Here is a 16,435-nt window from a genome sequence, read left to right as displayed (position 1 = left end):
TCAGAGTTGTTATCTTTGCTAGTTTTTGGTCAGAATCATGTGATTGAGAACTTGAGAAGAGAAATTGGTTTTTTAACAAGGAATCTAGCAAAACCTTTCCCTGCTCCCTGTACATTTGCATTCCTTGGAGCTGTGGTATTGGTGGGTCAGCAGTACACATGTGCCTAGTGGGCAGCTGGCTGCTGCTAAACAAGTTACATGCAAAAGGGCTTTTTTACACAACAGCACCTCCTTCGTTTGACATTCTATTACAATTAAGGGATAGGAATTATCTCTGGAATCTCTACATCTTGCTCGTGGTTGGTTGAAATTGGTCACTGAGTTCCAGAGACAGAAAAGGAAGGAGCAGATGGACTGACAGGGTGGTCTCAGAGGATGAACTTCCTGCAGAAGCTAGGCAGTAAATGCTGAAAGGAAAACCCACATCTATTTCTCCTGCTCACAATGGTCATTACTGTCCACGCCTCCCCGAGTTTTCTCTGGGAGCTGTGCTGAGGCTGCTGTCCTAAAGGTGGCATGACCAAAGGACAGCTTGTTTTAGGGTCTGCCTGCTTGCCTCCAGAGGGGGAGCTCCATACCGACACTGCAGGGACTGTATTCCAAATGCCCTTGGGTAGGGATAATTATTTCCATACATGACCTTGGACACACCTCCTTGCAGCAGGAACACTCCCACATTTCTTTCATTGCCCACATATTCCATATATGCATTTGCTAAAATAATCACTCTGTGGCAAGGGCAATATCCCGAGTACCTGACACACAACGAGCTCCTGTGCCTGTAATCCCTGTCACAGCTCTGGGCTGCTGTGCTGGCAGCTACCTGCACTGAAATACTGTGCAGGACTTAAGAATGGGAGATCTTTCCAGGAGTGTTACCATCAAAGGCAAGAATCAGAGCAGTGATTTAAGACTTTCTGTCCTCAGCTGTGTCCTGTACTACAGACTGGTGACAAGGCTTTGCTCTCTCCATTTACACTGTCTATCCATCTCTTTTTAAATAAGGCCAAAAATGTGTTTCTGAATGTTCCTCTTGCTGCTTCCTATTGTCTAGAAGAGAATGGCCCAGTTACTGTCACAGGACACCTCCAGCAAGTGAGAGATTTTCCCTTCAGGCAGGAGAAACTCGTGACCACAGAGCTGGAGGCTGACAGTTCCGCCCTGTTTTCTTCTCTGCATTCTCCATGGGCAGCAGAAGTTCAGACATGGAGTTTTGGACCCACAGATTTAAAAACTTTTGATAACATTTTCCCCCAGGTGAGATTGGATGACAAGTGATTGATGATGAGTAGGAAGTTCTTACAATCAGGCTCCGTTTCTAAAGCAAATATGCTATTGCCAGATTAGCACAAACTACTAAAAATAGAGGTGCCAAAAGATGAATTTTTGAAAAAGCATTAAGTCAAATTTCCATGAGGCTGTAGGGTCCAGCTCCATCTGGGCACTGTGTCACACCAATAAACAAATGCTCTCTTTACCCCAAACACACACATGAACTGCAAAGGTGGCAGATGCTACCTGTCCTCGTGACAAGTGGAAATCAGACAAAATCCAGATTTTACCATATCCACAAATTGTGTTTGTCATACAAACAGGATGCCAGCTGTCTGCTGCTCAGCACAACAGAGAACCAGGCACAAGTTGTGATCCTGAAAAGTATTTTCTTTCTGTGTTCAGTATGGCTGGAGATCACGAAGGCAACCATGCAAACATCAGCCCTCAGTTTGCTGTGCGGCTCTCGGGAGTGTGTCAGCATCCAGCCAAGTGACAAAGCTTCCACGTGGCACTGAGAGCTACAAAGAACTAAATTAGATCTGTTAGTTTTATCTGCATGCTCTATTTCACCAGGCATGGTCATCTAAAAATCACAGTAGTCCGGATGACTTGATTTCCTCCAATATGTTTACTGTGGGACTCAACACAGTCTGATGCCCTGAGACCAGACATGCCAGGCAGTGGTTTCAATCAGTGCAGTGGCCTCTACGAGAGGAATTTCTGTCTTACAACTGGACTCAAGTTGTTGTTCCACATTTGTATGCAATTATGATGCATGAGGAGTCCTAGTCTCTTCATTAAGCACCTTCTGAAAAATACGTTATTGTTATTATTATCAAGACCAGCAGTACAGAACCTTGTATCCCTATGTTCTGCAGAAATACTGTACTGGTAAAATAAACCACATAGGAAATGTCACGTCAAGGGGTGCTTTTTCACGTATGCAGCATATAGTTATCACTCCAAGTAACAGTTATAGGGAATTTCCATTTTACAAATGCCTGGCTTTGGTTTCTGAGGCATCAGACAACTCCAGAGACATATCTAGGTTTTATCTGATACAAATTTGTCATTGACTGTTCTCAGTCGAAAGACAGCAGCATCACTTTTTCCTTTTTGAAGTCTCATTTCACAGCATTTCGGTGGAAGGCACATTTCACTGGGCTGTATTTTTCACATCCTCCTCACAGTGGGCAGTAGAGCAGAGCCCTCTGTCTCTGCAGGTGACATCAGTGATGAGCTGTCCCTCTGGGACACGTTCTTTGTTTGTTTTTGTGCCCTTGCCATCGCATTTTCCTCATCACGTCCAAGGCAGGATTTGGTGAGGGTTATTTCAGCAATCATTGTGGTTTTTCCCAGCGCTTTTGGCTGGGGGACACCGAAAGCTAAGGGGCGGGGGAGGCTGCAGCGGACCGGCCGTCATGGCGCCCGAGCGCCGCGGTGCACGCTGGGAGCTGTAGTCCGCCGCGGCACTGGCTGCGCCGCGGAGGCGCGGTGCGCGCCGGGAGCTGTAGTCCGTGGGTGCGGCGGGGCGTGGCGGGCGCTCGCCCCTCCCGCGCGACTGTGTCGCGGTGGCGGCGGCGGGGCCGCGCGCGCCCGGGATGGAGATCGGGCCCCACGCGGGGCACGCGGAGAGCCGGTGGGGCCGCGCGCGGCGGGACACGCGCGGCGGGAGGGGCGCGCGCGGGTGTCGCGGGGGCCCGGCCCGCGGGGGCGCCCGTGGGAGGCGGGGCACCGGGCGCGGGTGTGGGGCGCGGCGGCAGCGCCGGGCTGCGGGGCGGCGTGGGTGCGCCTGGGGGCGGCCCGGCGCTGTGCGTGTGCACGCGTGGGGGGGGCGCACTCCCGCGCGCGCGTGTGTGTGTGTGTGTGTGTGTGAGTGTGTGTGTGAGTGTATCGGGGACGCGGCGCGGAATGTGCGGTGGCAGCAGTGCCAGCAGTAGGGATGGATGCGCGGGGGATGCTCCTGGAGACCTCGCGTCCTGCGTGGGTGTGTGGGGGTACCTGGGGGCGAGCAGGCGATGAATAAACCTTTCGTGAGTGGGATCGCTGCTTGCAGAGCGTGACACTGCCCCCGGCTCGGTGCCTCGTGGGAGGGAGCGCACAGCGGGCCGGGCTGTCAGAGCTGTCACCCACCTGCGGCCGCACATCTCTGCTCACTGCCGTGGGAAGGAGTCTTGGCCCCTGGAGGGGCGGTGATGGCCGCGTATGTGGCACCTCAGTACCGGTGCTCTATCCCCACTCTGTCCCTCATCAGCCGTGGCCAGCACAGCAGCTGCCAAGTCTCTGCTTCACACCCTTGAGCTTAAGGGTGAAACCACCCCACCCTAACGCCGTGCTGCTACCCTTCAGGTGGCTCTGCAGCTCGCTGCTTGGGGATCCTATCTCCTGTCCTTCCTGGCTGCATCCCCTCTTCTTGGTGCTGAACAGAAATTCCTTTATTTATCTCTTTATTCCTGAAGGCAAGAAATTCCTTTATTTATCTCTTTATTCCTTTATTTATCTCTTTATTCCTGCGCCTGCACATGGCTGGTGGTGAGCACAGTGACCTCAGCTGTGTAGTCTCATATGTGGTTCAGGCCTGTTTTTTTTGTTAGCATTTATGAGCAGAAGAGGCTGTTCCCTGGAGGTGTTTTGATGGCGAGTCCTATTTACTTCACATTTTTACAGGTGCATTGGTTTTGCCCTGGCACTCACAAGCACAGGGTGAATGTTGGATGGAAATTGGAGGTGTTGGCTGGGGAGGAAGGAGCAGCTGAAACTTGATATGAGAGAGAAGCATTCCTTATCTGTGGGGCTCAGCCAGTCGCTCTATTCCTGCTTGCCATATCAGCTGGAAAATGCTACCGGTGCTTTTAAAGCTATAGCACAGGTTTGGGGTGCCTTCTGATCTGCACAGTTCGAGCTGTTCTCCCTCTTTACTAATGCTTCAGACTCAGCAGGTTCAAAAGGTAAAAGAAACTGACTGCATTCACTGCTTTGTCTTTCCAGGCTCATCTTTGTGCATTTTCTTGCCTTTGCAAGCACAAGTCCTGCACTACCAGACTCTGCCATCGTGTGACTAATAGGGCTGGGGTGGTGCCACCCCCAGCACTCCCCCAGGGACAAGGAGAGCATCATTCCCCGCTGGTGCTGGCACAGGCAGGAGCCTGCTTGTTCTCCTGGCTGGCACTGATGCCTTGGGAAGGGTCCAACATGGGCCTTACACTGCCTTGTCCTTTGTGTGATGTGGTTAGCATTTTTATTCCCAGTGAGGTGCCATTTCACACTGGATTGTGACTGTTATCAATAGGGAATAGATAGAGATCACTGGATCCATCTTCTTGTGCATTACAGAAAATGCAGAAGTGAAAGTTATTTTGCTGAAGTCCATCCTTGAGCCAGCACAGGAGAGGACAATGAGGATCTTGTACTGGATTTTTCCTCCTAGCAGCAGGTCTGAAATGCATCAAGTGGCAGGGCTATAAGGCTGGTGTCCAGGGAGGACATTGTCCTTGGAGGCAGGAGGGTTAGTGCTGTCCTGCTGGGCAGAGAGCAGGGCTCTTGGGTGGTGCAGAGGACACAGCAGTCCCAGGGGGAGCAGATGGGCCAGTGGTCAGCTGGGCAGGTTAGCAAAGAGCTGCCACCTTTGTCTCTGGCACCAGCAAAACCCTCAGGGACAGCAGGGCCAGAGGAGAGGTTCCTGAAGGGAACCTGTGCTGTGAGCAGTGGAGGGATGTGAGCAGCTGCTCTTAGGGAGGTGGGCTGCTGTGGGGATCTGCTCTGCCTGTCACTGCCTCTGGCTGCCTGCATGCTCGTCACAGGCAGGTCCTGTGCAGATTGAAGCCCAATGGACAGTATCCTGTGTCCACAGGTTGTGGTCATCTGCTTGTAAGAGACTTAGCCAGATGAGCAGGTAAAGCTGCCATGGGAAGGTTAAAAAACACCTTTAATCCCTATTTTCTTCCCTCATCCTTTGCCAGTGCAGAGCAGGAATGCGTCAGCAAGCAGCTCCTCAGGGCTGTGTTTGCTGGGGGCACCTTTTGTGGTTGTGCCCCCATTTTCCATCAGTGCCAGCTTTCAGCATGGATGCGAGTTCCCCTGCGTGTCCCTTTTCCAGGCAGCCCGCTCAGCGATTCCTGCCCATCCCTGCTGGGCTGGCAGAGCTCTTCTGGCTTCCTCTGCCTGTCAGCCACTCCCCGCGACTGCAGATGAATTGCACGAAGCCTGGCTTCCTTTAATCCCTTTTCCCAGCAGTGCCGAGCCCGGAGGAGCGGGCGGGGGAGTCCAGGGAAGGGGCTGCTGGTTGTCTGGGAGATCTGGGGACAGCGAGGCGGAGCAGGCTCTGCGCAGGGCAGCTTAGTGGAGTCTTGGTTTCTGCAGGAGGGAACTGACAGCCAGCACGGGAATGAGTGTCCTTGGGCATTTGTCGGAAGTCCCTCCATAACCTCAGCATCCTTAGCCCAACCTCTTTAGTGTGCTAAGACGGATCAAGAGAGTCTTCCAGGTGGAGGTCAGGATTCAAGCAGGCATTGCTGGGTGCCTCCTGCAGAGCACAGGAGATACACAGGTGATGGTTGCAAGAAAGATGAGCTTCATTTTTATTTTTCAGTTTTGACCACTGTGTGATTCTGATTTGGAAAGTAATCAAGGTTTGGTTTTATTTTAAACTAAGAAGTCAGCAGCATGGCTCCCTGCCTCTGCTGTGAGTCACGTTTGATGACTTGGACCAAGAGAAATTCCTACCCTTGCTGATGTGGAGGGGCTGAGGAAGCCTTGGAAGAGCAAGCAGCATTCCCTGTTGTCAGCAGTGGCAGCATTAAGCCATTTTTTGCTACAAGGCTCGCAAAAAATATTCTGTGTTTATTTATATTCTGTATTCTGTGTTTTATCACTCCAGTGCAAAAGGTTCAGTTATGTTTGGGACAGTTCCCACTGACAGGTTGATGTTGCTGTACTTGAAGATGGAGTTTGTTGTGGTAAAGAAAGGAGACTGAGGGCCAAGTTTGTGGAGCTGGTGGTTGAAATTGGAGGCTGGATCAGAGGTTGTCTTTAAGGAGGAAAGGGATGCAGCTGAGATCTCACTGCGGCTCCATGGCCCCTACAAGTACCCTTGGCCCTTCTGGCTGGGGGAACCAAGCTCTGCTGGATCAGGAGAGCAGAAGCATGTGTGGTTCTTGCAGGGAAAGCTTGGGGCTTGTTCTGTGACCCTCTGGGGTATTACTCACTTTGCCCTTATTGTAAATTAAGTTGTTCTCATGATGTAATATGAATTTGTTTTACCCCATGATAGGCTTTCTGTAGCACTAGCAAAGGAGAATCTTCCTTATTCAGGAAAAAAAGCAGATTTCTTAGTAATGCTCTGAACACCAGCAGAAAAGGGAACTTGGGCTTTCTCCATCCCTCCTGGTATCTGAAACCAAGGCTCTGTCAGCGGGAGGGGAGAAACCCTGCTGCTAATTCAGGGTTGCCCCACAGTCCAGTCAAAGCTGAAATGTGGTTAGCTGTGCTCTCTCAATTTCCCTGCCATCTGCAGCCAACTATATGGGTCCTCATGTCTTTAGCCTTGTGTCTCTGTGTGCTTTTCAGTGTTCCAGCCCAGAAATAGCTGGGGTTCGGGTATCAGAAAGGTCTTGTGTGTCCAACTTGTGAACTGCTTTGGGCCAACAAGTCCCATAGGATGCTTACTGTCCTACCAGGATTTAATTCACTTTTGGTGGATTCAAGATCACCTCTGAAAAGGTGCTTTAATTATGTGGCCTATTCTGTATGTGCTTCTGTGTTCAATGTTTTAACATTCTGAGATTATTTTGTTCAAGGATTGCTTACCCTTAGTTTCCCCATGCTAGGAAAGAGCCATGGATCCTGGTTTCCACCTCTTGAGATGCACAAATCCTTTAATGAGACCAGCCATTTGGAAAGGCATATCCCTGCATGTGCTACGCTCACATCCTTGTGTGCATCACCTGCTTTTTATAGCCTGAAATAACATGGGAGGGAGTTCCCCTGACTCACTGACTGCAATATCAGTGGTGTGGCTGAGCTTTCACTTGCATTTCCTAACTCTGAGTGTTAGAAATACCTTAGGGAGGAGCTGCTGGTGTTCTGAGCTCAGTGGCTGCAGGTGCTCTTTGACCAGGGACTGCTGATTCCTCTCTGGGCATCCACAGCCAAAGAACATCTGCATTGCTCAGGGCAGGGTTGGGAAAAGCCCATAAATTCAGCAGAGCTGGATCATTTTTGGTGTCTTCCCAAGCTGTATCTCCTTCAGGAAGCTGCCTTTGATTTACATCTGTGCATTTTTCTTCAGTCTCTTCTGAGATAAAGCCCCATGCCTGTTAGTTGAAGTACAACATGAACATACACATGCTGCCAGGTGCGCTGCAGGTCTGCCTCAGGGCTGTGGTGCTGTCAGGGTGACAGGCTTTGCTGCTGGGATGGGTTGGCTTCTGTGTGGTTTAAGCTTATGTAGGCACTGGAAGTGCTGATGTTTCCCTCATGAGGAAGTAAAGTAAATGGGCAGCTTGAGATAGAGCCAATAGTTAATGATTAATTAATCTGCTTGTTCAACTAATCAGTTTGAGTTTGGCAGTAGTGAACAAGTCTCAAAAAGAGAATATTGGTGAGAAAAGCTTTGTTTTAATTACCAGGAGTGTGCAGCCCACACTTTGATCCCCAAGGGATGGAAATGAGAGCAGTTTTAAATAATGTTATTTATTTGTTTTCCTTCTTTTTCCCTTTGTGTTTTGGAAATCCAGTTCAGTTTTGGCTGTGGGAAGGACTAAACTTCTGAAAGACCATCTTGTTTCTTGCCCATTGAAAACTTGAACTTTCATGCTAAGGTGTCATTTAGGGTGCTTTTGTACAAACCTTGCAGTGACTTTTTTGTTTTGGTTATTTACACTCCTAACTGTACCTTGCAACATTCCTGTTCTTCTGAGAGTGGCTCCTATTTGAATATGTGTTTTTGACAGCTGCTGTTCATCTGACAACATTGTCAAGCAGCTTGAGTGGGAACCTCAGTCACCCAAAGCTTCCTTCCCCAAAGCTGCTTTTCCATAGTCAAATGATGTTACCTCTCTACACCATTGCTCCTGCTTTGTGGTAGATAATGGTGATTTCTTGCTGTATGCAGGGCAGCCAAGGGGGATGATACTGATGAGCTGTTGTGCATAGTCTAGCGCAGCAGTTTGCTAATCTCTGGCCATGAGGTGATAATATTTTTGCAGGTTGTGCCTACAGCAGGTTGGGGCCAAGAGAGCAGCTGTACAGCTGGAGATGCAGATGAAGTGTCACCTCCCTGGGAGAGGAGCACCTCTGTATCCTGACAGGACTGGAGCTCTCAGTGTGATGGGCATTGCTCAGGGAGTGCTGCTCTGTAAACACAGGGTCTGCTTGATGTGGTGGCCCTCACACCCTTCCATACTGCTGCTGTGCTCCTGAGGGGCTGCTGCTCTCTTAGGGAGAACATGTCAGTGGAGCAACAGCCTGCTAGAAAGTTAATCCCCAGGTTTTTTGGCCTAGACTGGGCATGTGGTGCATTGCAGAAGCCATCAGTTTGTTCTGTCTATCTCCTGGTGGTGGCTACCACTCATCAGAAGAATCATTACAATATGGCCTGTTATCCACAAACCATGTGTGGGAGACCACAGGGATGCACCAAGTGCTTCAGCTCACCTTTGCTGGTTTCTGGAACACCAAAGGTTTCAGCCGGAGCAGAGTTTCCTTTGAGAGAGTGCAATATCATGTTCCTGTTGTGAAGTTCCTCTTGCTGTAGCTCTGATGGATCTTGCTGTGTTCCTATGCAGGAAAGAGCACTGGAAGCTCCTTGGCAACTTGAAGACCACAGTGGAAGGTTTGGTGTCCATCAGCAACCCAAATGTCTGGTCCAAGTATGGTGGCTTGGAACGGCTCTGCAGAGACATGCACAGCATCCTCTACCATGGGCTCATCCATGACAAGGTATGGCTCTGTCCTGCCAGCATGACTGTTTGTCTGTCTGTCACAGCCTCAGAGCCTGTCACAAGCAGGTGCTGCAGCTCACTTCTGTGCTCATAGCAGAGTGGGGCCAGCACTTGTAACAGGCTGGGAAGTGATCCAAGCAGGGTCTGAGCTTGCCTGGTAAATGCTGTGGTTGTCAGAGGGACCTGTGTACACATTCTTTCTCTCTCATCTACTTTCAATATGGTTTTTCTAAGTACTTGTGCCCCCTGTGCTGAGGCCAGCCCCTCTGTCCTTTCTTTCTGCTGCAGCCAAGTGATTAAATTGCATTTGCAGTGAGTCAGCCCCGTATCATCGGCACTTGGACAAGTCCCCAGCAAGGGCTGGCAAGGGAGACCTCGCATCTTCACTGTTTCTACTTAGCTGTGTTAGTAACAGGAGCTGGCAGCCAGCCCCGCGCTCTGCGTGAATGGGATCACTCTTTCCAGGCTCTTGTTGTGCCTGCAGTTGCTCACCCAGCCTTCCCCCTTCCATGGCTGCCTGGAAGAATTTCTCTTTCCCTCTTGTGTGCTTAAAGATCTCCCCTTCAGCTTGCAATTACCGGCACAATTTATTTCCAGTGGAAGGCTGGACAAGGCTGTAGGGCTTGCCTGGGGACAGGCATCCCATCAGTGGCTTTGCCATCCAGAGAGAAGAGAACAGCACAGAGGAGCTCCAGGCAGCTTGCACGGGCCAGCTGGGTCCCAGATCAGGAAAACTGCACCTTTGCAGTGCTGCTCCCAAGCTAAAAAACCTCCAGGAAGAGCCAGACTGGCAGGTTGTCTGAGCAGGGAGCTTTGCTCTCTGGATTTATTAAATTTGCAGACAGCATTAGTTGAGGCGCTGCTCTGTTCCTGGTAGTCCCCAGCTGCATGGACCAGGGACCTGCCCTGGGAGATGGACAGAGAGAGGAGCTGCCTTGTCCATGTGAGGAGTGCAGTGCTCCCTTCTGACAGACCTGCTATTCACAGGCTTCAGGAAGTGAGGTTTAAATGATTTATGCTGGTCTGTCTGTTGGTAGCAGTTCATGCCAGACATGCAAAGCAGGATGTGTGTTACCTACTCAGTGCTTTTACTGTAGGCAAAGACAGCTCTTCCACTCAGGAATGTCTCCTCTGATCAGGCATGAGTGACACCAGTCAAGCTATAGGAGTTCCAAAAGGAGGCCCATAAAAATCCATCTTCCTAACAGCAGTTGGCTCAGAGTTGCTCCAGCAAAACATTTCCTGTTACTTTTTATTTTCTTGGCAAGCTTTTTGCCTACAGTTGGGAATTGAAAAAAAAGGTGAAAAAATCCATATGTACACATTAAGAAAACTACAGTAAGAGGTTTTTAAACTTCTGAATTAATTTTAATTAATTTGTTTGTCCAGAAAACCAAATTCAGTCTAGAAAACTAAAATTGCCATGTTAGTTTTTTAGTCTTATAAAACAAACTACTCCCCCACCAAACCAAATAAACCACCAAAACAGAAGCCATTCCTCTGTCACTTGTGAAAGAGGAAATAGGGATGGAAGTAAAAATAATTAGCTTTTTGGTGAAGAGACACTTTTTGGGTCTGTGCTTACAGCCAATAGGGTGGAGAGGAAAACAGAAACTCTGTTGCAGTTCCTCTCTAAGGGGAAGAATAACTAAGAAAACCCCTCATTGTCTGAATAAAGCTGAGGCAAACAGCATGGCCTCTCATGGCAGCAAGGGGCTAACGGGGATGTGCTCATTGAAGTGGCACTTGGGAGGTGGCACCTGACTGTGCCTGTCCTGGGCAGGTGTGCTGCAGACAGAAGGATTACTGGCACTTTGTGAAGGACATTCGCTGGCTGAGTCCGGGCTCTGCTCATCACCTGGAGAAGGTGGGTTCTGGGGGGGGGTGGCCTTGTGTGCCCACTGGGAGGGGACAGGGCAGCTGGGCTGGAGCCTCACCCGTGGGACAGTGCTGCCTGGGCTCTTGTGGGTAAAGCTGCTCCATGGCTTGTGGAGGCTGACACAGACATGTTTTTGGGTACAGGCTGTGTCCTGGGAACTCAGTGTGGCTTGGGCTCAGACAATTGGCTGCTTATTTCTCCCAGGCCAGTCTCCAGTGCTGCTGGGCTGGGTGCAGCAGGCATCACCAAGGGAACTGGCACAAGCAGTGGTTGTGTGTGCACAGGGGTAATTAATGTGTCTGTGCAGATCTCTAAGGGTCTGGGCTGTCCCATTTCTGGGTTTTGGCTTCCCCATGCATTTATTCTCCCATTCCTGACTTGTGCCAGCCACTGGCATATGGCTCCTGGTCCTCAGCTGCCCCGTGCTGACATCCATGGTTCCTGCCATGGATGGGCACCAAGGTCTGGCCATTTGTGCCAGCCCCTTTTGGACACAGGGAACAGCAGTGGCCAGCCTGCTGCTGGAGGAACAGGGGTGTAACTCCAGTCCAGCTCTGCAAGCTGCAGCCGCTCAGGCATTGCCACAGCCTTTTCCAGTTAACGTGTCAGCAGGAAAATGACCGTCACCACCGGGGTCAGGTTGGATTTGGGAGCGTGGTGTTGCTCCAAGTCGGGGACAAGGCTCATGGGTGGGAGAGTGTGCAAGAGAAATTCATTGTGCTGGTGGCTGTCAGAGGACTTTGGTCACTGGCTGACCTTTGAAGCATTGTTCCTGCCTGGTGCTTTTGTCTCCCTGGTGGTTGAGGAGCTGCTGGGACATGCCCTCTTTCCTGCTGACAGCGACTGGCATGTGAAAGCTGCTGTTATCAAGGGGACCAAAGCCATGCGGTGGAACAAGCCCCGTTCCCCTTCTTGCTTCTGCCTGCCTTAACCTCTGCCTGACGTCCCTTTCCAGTTCATCAGCCTGCAGGAGAGCGGCCAGCGTGACCCTGAGGGCCCAGGGGACCAGGCCATTGCCCAGCTGTGGCTGCAGCACAGCCTGCAGTGCCACTGCCTGTCAGCTCAGCTGAGGCCGCTCCTGGGGAACCGGCAGTACATTAGGAAGTTCTACACAGGTAAGGAGCAATGGGCCTTTTCCTTCTTACTAGGAAAATATCTAGCTGGTGGCATTTCTAAGCTGTGTGGGAGTGAGGGAGGACAGCAGAAAAATTGATTTGCATGTGAGCAACTGGTGTGTCAAACTGTGTGGGTGAGAGGGACTCCCCTGAGCAGCATTTTTTTCTCCCCAGATACTGCCTTCCTGCTCAGTGACGCCCACGTCACGGCCATGCTGCAGTGCCTGGAAGCTGTTGAGCAGAACAACCCCAGGCTTCTGGCTCAGATCGACACCTCCATGGTGAGTTGAGGTCCCAGATTTTACATCTGGCTCTCCCCAGATGCCAACTGGCTGTGGCTGCTCCCTCAAGGTCACATTCAGGGTATGTGGAGCCCTTGGACGAGGAGCTGGACTTATAACTAGTAAAAGTTGCTCCAAGAGGTGAGGAGAGTGGGGAACTGGTCCTTGTCCTGCCTGTGTGACCTGTAAGGGGTCAGTGTGCGGGAAATGGCTGTGTGGAGCCTGTAGTGGAGCACCTTGGTCCAGGCTTGCACCAAGGATTTGAGTAGCGGATCTGAGGACCAGTTCCTTGTAAGAGGCACCTTTAAAGCCCTCTCCAATAGTCCCAGGCTTCAGGGCCAGCACGCAGAGCTGCCTGGTCATGACGGACAGTCATGCTTTTGAGGGGATGGGCAACACCCCAGGACACCTGGGTGCCAACTCCTGCTCAAGCCAGTGACCCCCTGTGCAGCCCTGCACCAGCTGCCCCTCTCCAGAGGACAGAAACAGCAGCTGCCTTCTTTGCACAGAGTCCCCAAAAGAGAGCAATTAGTGGGGCTTTGTTAAATGGGGGCTGTGTTCTTTCAGCTGGCCGGCACATCACTGCCATCCCTGTGCGCGTCAGAGCCTTCTGCTGGGACAAGAGACATGTGTGAGCACAGTGCTGAGGGACACCAGAGCCGTCTGCCAGGAGCGCTGGGCTGCCTGGATCATTTCACTGAGAGCCTGGTAATTTCCCAGTGGGAGTCTGTCCTGCAGCTGTGAACAAAGAGCTGCTTCCCTTCTGTGCTGCCGTGTTTTTCCCTCCCCACCCTCGTGCTCCCAGGGCCGCCGCATCGTTTGTGGTTGGTGATCTGGCATTTGCAGGTTGATCCCTTTCTGTTGCTGCTACATGTAGGCCAATAGATTGCTGATTTATTGATGATGCCACCTCTCTTCAGCTTACCAGGAAGAGTGACAATCCATCTCCAGTGACCAAGAGTCAGAGCCTGACTGCCCTCCCTGCATCCCCGTGCACTCAGCAGCGCTGCTTTGGGTCCTTCTCCAGCCTCCAGCATCCAGCCTCCTCTGGCCTCTCAGGTATCAAGGGTAGGCTGGGGAGCTCAGGGTAGACCCAGAAAAGACTTTATCTTTTTATCTGCCTATGTATCTGTTGGGGTGGATGGGTATGGAAGACTTCTGCCCATGATGGGAGGGAGGGATTTGCCTGTGGTGGGGTGGGCGTGTTGGTGTGAAGCCACAAGCTTATAGCCATAGGATACAGGGGACATCCTTGTGCCAGTGTGTGAAATCATTCTCCTGCCTCTGTCCAGACAGGAGACCAGTGAGTTCCTGTGGCAGCTCCACCTCCAGCCAGCCCCAGGAGTGCTGCCTGTCCACCCGGTCCTCCTCCTTCAGCGAGGGCAGGTCCCCTCTGGAGCAGCCCAGCTCTGTCACCCGCTTCCATGTCCCCTCACCCAAAGACCCCTTCTCTCCAGCCAGCGAGATGAGCTCCAGCACCACCAGCCAGAGCGAGGATACTTGGACAGGGAGTCAGGATGATCCACAGAGTGATGCCAATGACGGGCCAGAGTACCTGGCCATTGGGAACCTGGGCCGCCGGGGCCGGGCGTGCAGCAGCACCAGCACCAGCAGCACCAAGAGCAGCAGCTCTAAACTCTTCTCCTCCAGCAGCTCCCAGAAGCTGGACTCAGTCTCATCCCTGGGGGAGCAGGGGGCAAGCGGAGGTGGCAGCAGGGGCCTGAGCCTCTTGCGCCGGTCCAGCTTCTCAGAGGGACAGTCCTCAGCTCCACAGGGCATCCTCAAGAAGAGCCACATGCGCTCACACTCTGACACCAACGTGACTTCTGGGAAGTTGCATGGTAATGGGACAGCTTTTCTGGGATGGCTTCTGGGCGTGGGAGTCCCTGGTACCAGAAGGCTGGTGCTGGCCACCCCCTTGACTCCATGGATCACATTGGAGAGAGGGACAGTGGGCAAGTGGTTGGTCTTTTCCCTTAGCTTTTCAGCTCTACACTGGAATGATGGGATGACATTTTGCTTCCCAGAATGCCCTGGGCTGGAACTGTTAGTGGTGTTGCCAGCTTTAGATCTTAGATCTAAATCTATAAATGATTTAGATCTTAGATCTAAATCTTAGAAAATGGCAGCAGTGCTGTGGCATCAGCTGTTCTTTACTGGGTTTGCTTGGCTGGGATATGGGACTGGGACCTGGGCTCATCCTACTGGTAGAATGTCATCCCACTGGTAACCTGCGGGGTTCTCCTGTGGTCTTGAGTGAGTACATGGGGATGGAGAGACTGGGGTGTGAGGGGACAACCAGTTTGTGAGAGTTTGTCCTGATGCTGCCTTCATTGGAGGAGTGGAGGACCTTGCTGAGTAGTAACCAGTCTGTCTCTGTTTTCTCTCCCTTAACGCTGCCCTTCTCCTCCTTTGTCTGCCCAGGAGGCCTCAGGGATATCACCATTATAATAGAAGATCCAGTGGCAGGTTTGGGAGCCAGTATAACAGCCCTTCATTAGTGATCATTGCATCAAGTTCAGGATTGCCATCAATCCATTAGTGTTCATTTAGAAAACCAAAAAAAAAAATCTTTCTTTGTTGTGTCCCAGCTGATGCTTTGAAGTGTGGTCTGGTTTATGCATGTGGCCTGACTGAAGATCCCAGCTTGGTTTGTGGAAGCAGTGGCCCAGACCCAGAAGTGTTTCCAGCTCCCCTGCATGGCATTAGGAGTGCTGGCCACCAAGTCTCTGAGCTGCATCCCTGCCCTTCCCTCCACCCACTGCCTCGGAAGCCAGGAGAGGTTTCCTCCCTTACCTAGTGAATAAGGGCTGGCAGCTAACCAAACATGGGCTTGGACATCTAATTTCTCCTTTTATTTCGTGGATCTTCTGTGGCAAAGGGAGGTTTGATGTTGACTGATTTCCAGTGTATGTACCCACAGCTGAGACTCTGGATGATCTTTTGGGCTCAGGGCAGGTTTTACCCCAAGCAGAAATGCTGGGATGCTGCCATCCCTTTGGCCCATGTGCAGAAAAAGTCAGCAGCTCAACAACAGAATGGGCTGTTTTGTTTTGCATCCAGTGAACAGTGGCACTGGGTTTGTCGAGCTCACATCTGGGTGCTGAGGGTTCTGTGTCTGGGAAGGCTCCTTCCTGGGGCTGATGGGTGTTCAGAGAGATGGGTCCAGCCCTGTATCCTGCTCCAACAGATGATGCTGAGCACTGCCTCACTTAACCTTTCAGCAGTAGGCTCTGTGGTATGTGGCATCCCCAAGCATCAACCCCATAGGTGGTTTCTGTGTTGAGGTGGCTGCAGGGCACCCTCTCAGGCTGCAGTGAGTAGCTGTGAGAGCCTCCTACCCTGACAAGTCTCTTGTCTCCCAGCCTGTGAGGTGGGTTGTTCCCAGGCTCCATCCTGGTGACTGCTGCTTCATGGCCTTGACAGGGAGAGGCTGGTATTGGTGGGCTCAGAGGCCTCCAGCCATATCAGTTATGGCACAAAGCTGGGAACAAAAGCGAGTGGGAGGTTGAAAGGACATGGTTGCCCTTCTGCTGTGCTCAGGATCGTTAGCTGGCACCTGCCCTGTATCCAGAGCCGTATGCTCCTCCCACTCAGGCAAGGTGTTTTCAGTCTCCTTCAGCAGTCCTCTGTCACCCAGGCACTCTGTCCAGGTGCTCCCTGGGGCCGTGGCTCTCTGTAGAGCACCACCTGTTCTTGGTCTGTGGTCAGGCCAGCTCCTGGCGGTCTCCACTGGCTCAATCTGGCAGGAGTTGCACCACAGTGCGTGCGAGGGGCAGAGCCCTGCCCACAGCCTGTGGAGGTCACCTTGAGCACTGCAGCCAGGCTCCAGTGCTGTGTGTGGGGAGGCTAGCTTGCAGTGGAGCAGGAGCATGTCCTTCAGATGCCGCCTTACACTGGTGTGCAGGGACCCCTGCAGGGACCCCCACAGATCCTTTGGTGCTC

At 51.8% G+C, this 16,435-nt stretch overlaps 1 protein-coding gene across 5 annotated transcripts in view; it reads left to right on the top strand.

Moving 5' to 3' along the window:
- RUBCN (rubicon autophagy regulator) overlaps positions 1 to 16,435 on the top strand; it is a 29,764-nt gene that overhangs the window by 1,003 nt on the left and 12,326 nt on the right. For 2 of the 5 annotated variants that reach the window (XM_036388709.1, XM_036388707.1), the window contains exons 1-9: positions 2,853 to 2,914; positions 9,060 to 9,213; positions 10,999 to 11,082; positions 12,050 to 12,209; positions 12,384 to 12,490; positions 13,058 to 13,198; positions 13,411 to 13,549; positions 13,783 to 14,331; positions 14,915 to 14,959. In XM_036388709.1, coding sequence (XP_036244602.1) covers positions 2,877 to 2,914; positions 9,060 to 9,213; positions 10,999 to 11,082; positions 12,050 to 12,209; positions 12,384 to 12,490; positions 13,058 to 13,198; positions 13,411 to 13,549; positions 13,783 to 14,331; positions 14,915 to 14,959 — 1,417 coding nt within the window. In that variant the 5' untranslated portion in view covers positions 2,853 to 2,876. Of the gene's footprint in view, positions 1 to 2,852; positions 2,915 to 9,059; positions 9,214 to 10,998; positions 11,083 to 12,049; positions 12,210 to 12,383; positions 12,491 to 13,057; positions 13,199 to 13,410; positions 13,550 to 13,782; positions 14,332 to 14,914; positions 14,960 to 16,435 lie in introns of those variants that run through there. The other 3 variants (XM_036388710.1, XM_036388708.1, XM_036388711.2) reach the window with 2 other exon arrangements.

Source organism: Molothrus ater, chromosome 10 (genome assembly GCF_012460135.2).
Source record: "Molothrus ater isolate BHLD 08-10-18 breed brown headed cowbird chromosome 10, BPBGC_Mater_1.1, whole genome shotgun sequence".
Lineage (NCBI taxonomy): Eukaryota > Metazoa > Chordata > Aves > Passeriformes > Icteridae > Molothrus > Molothrus ater.
The sequence above is the reverse complement of the archived record's forward strand: the minus strand, read 5'-3'. Positions and strand labels throughout refer to the sequence as shown.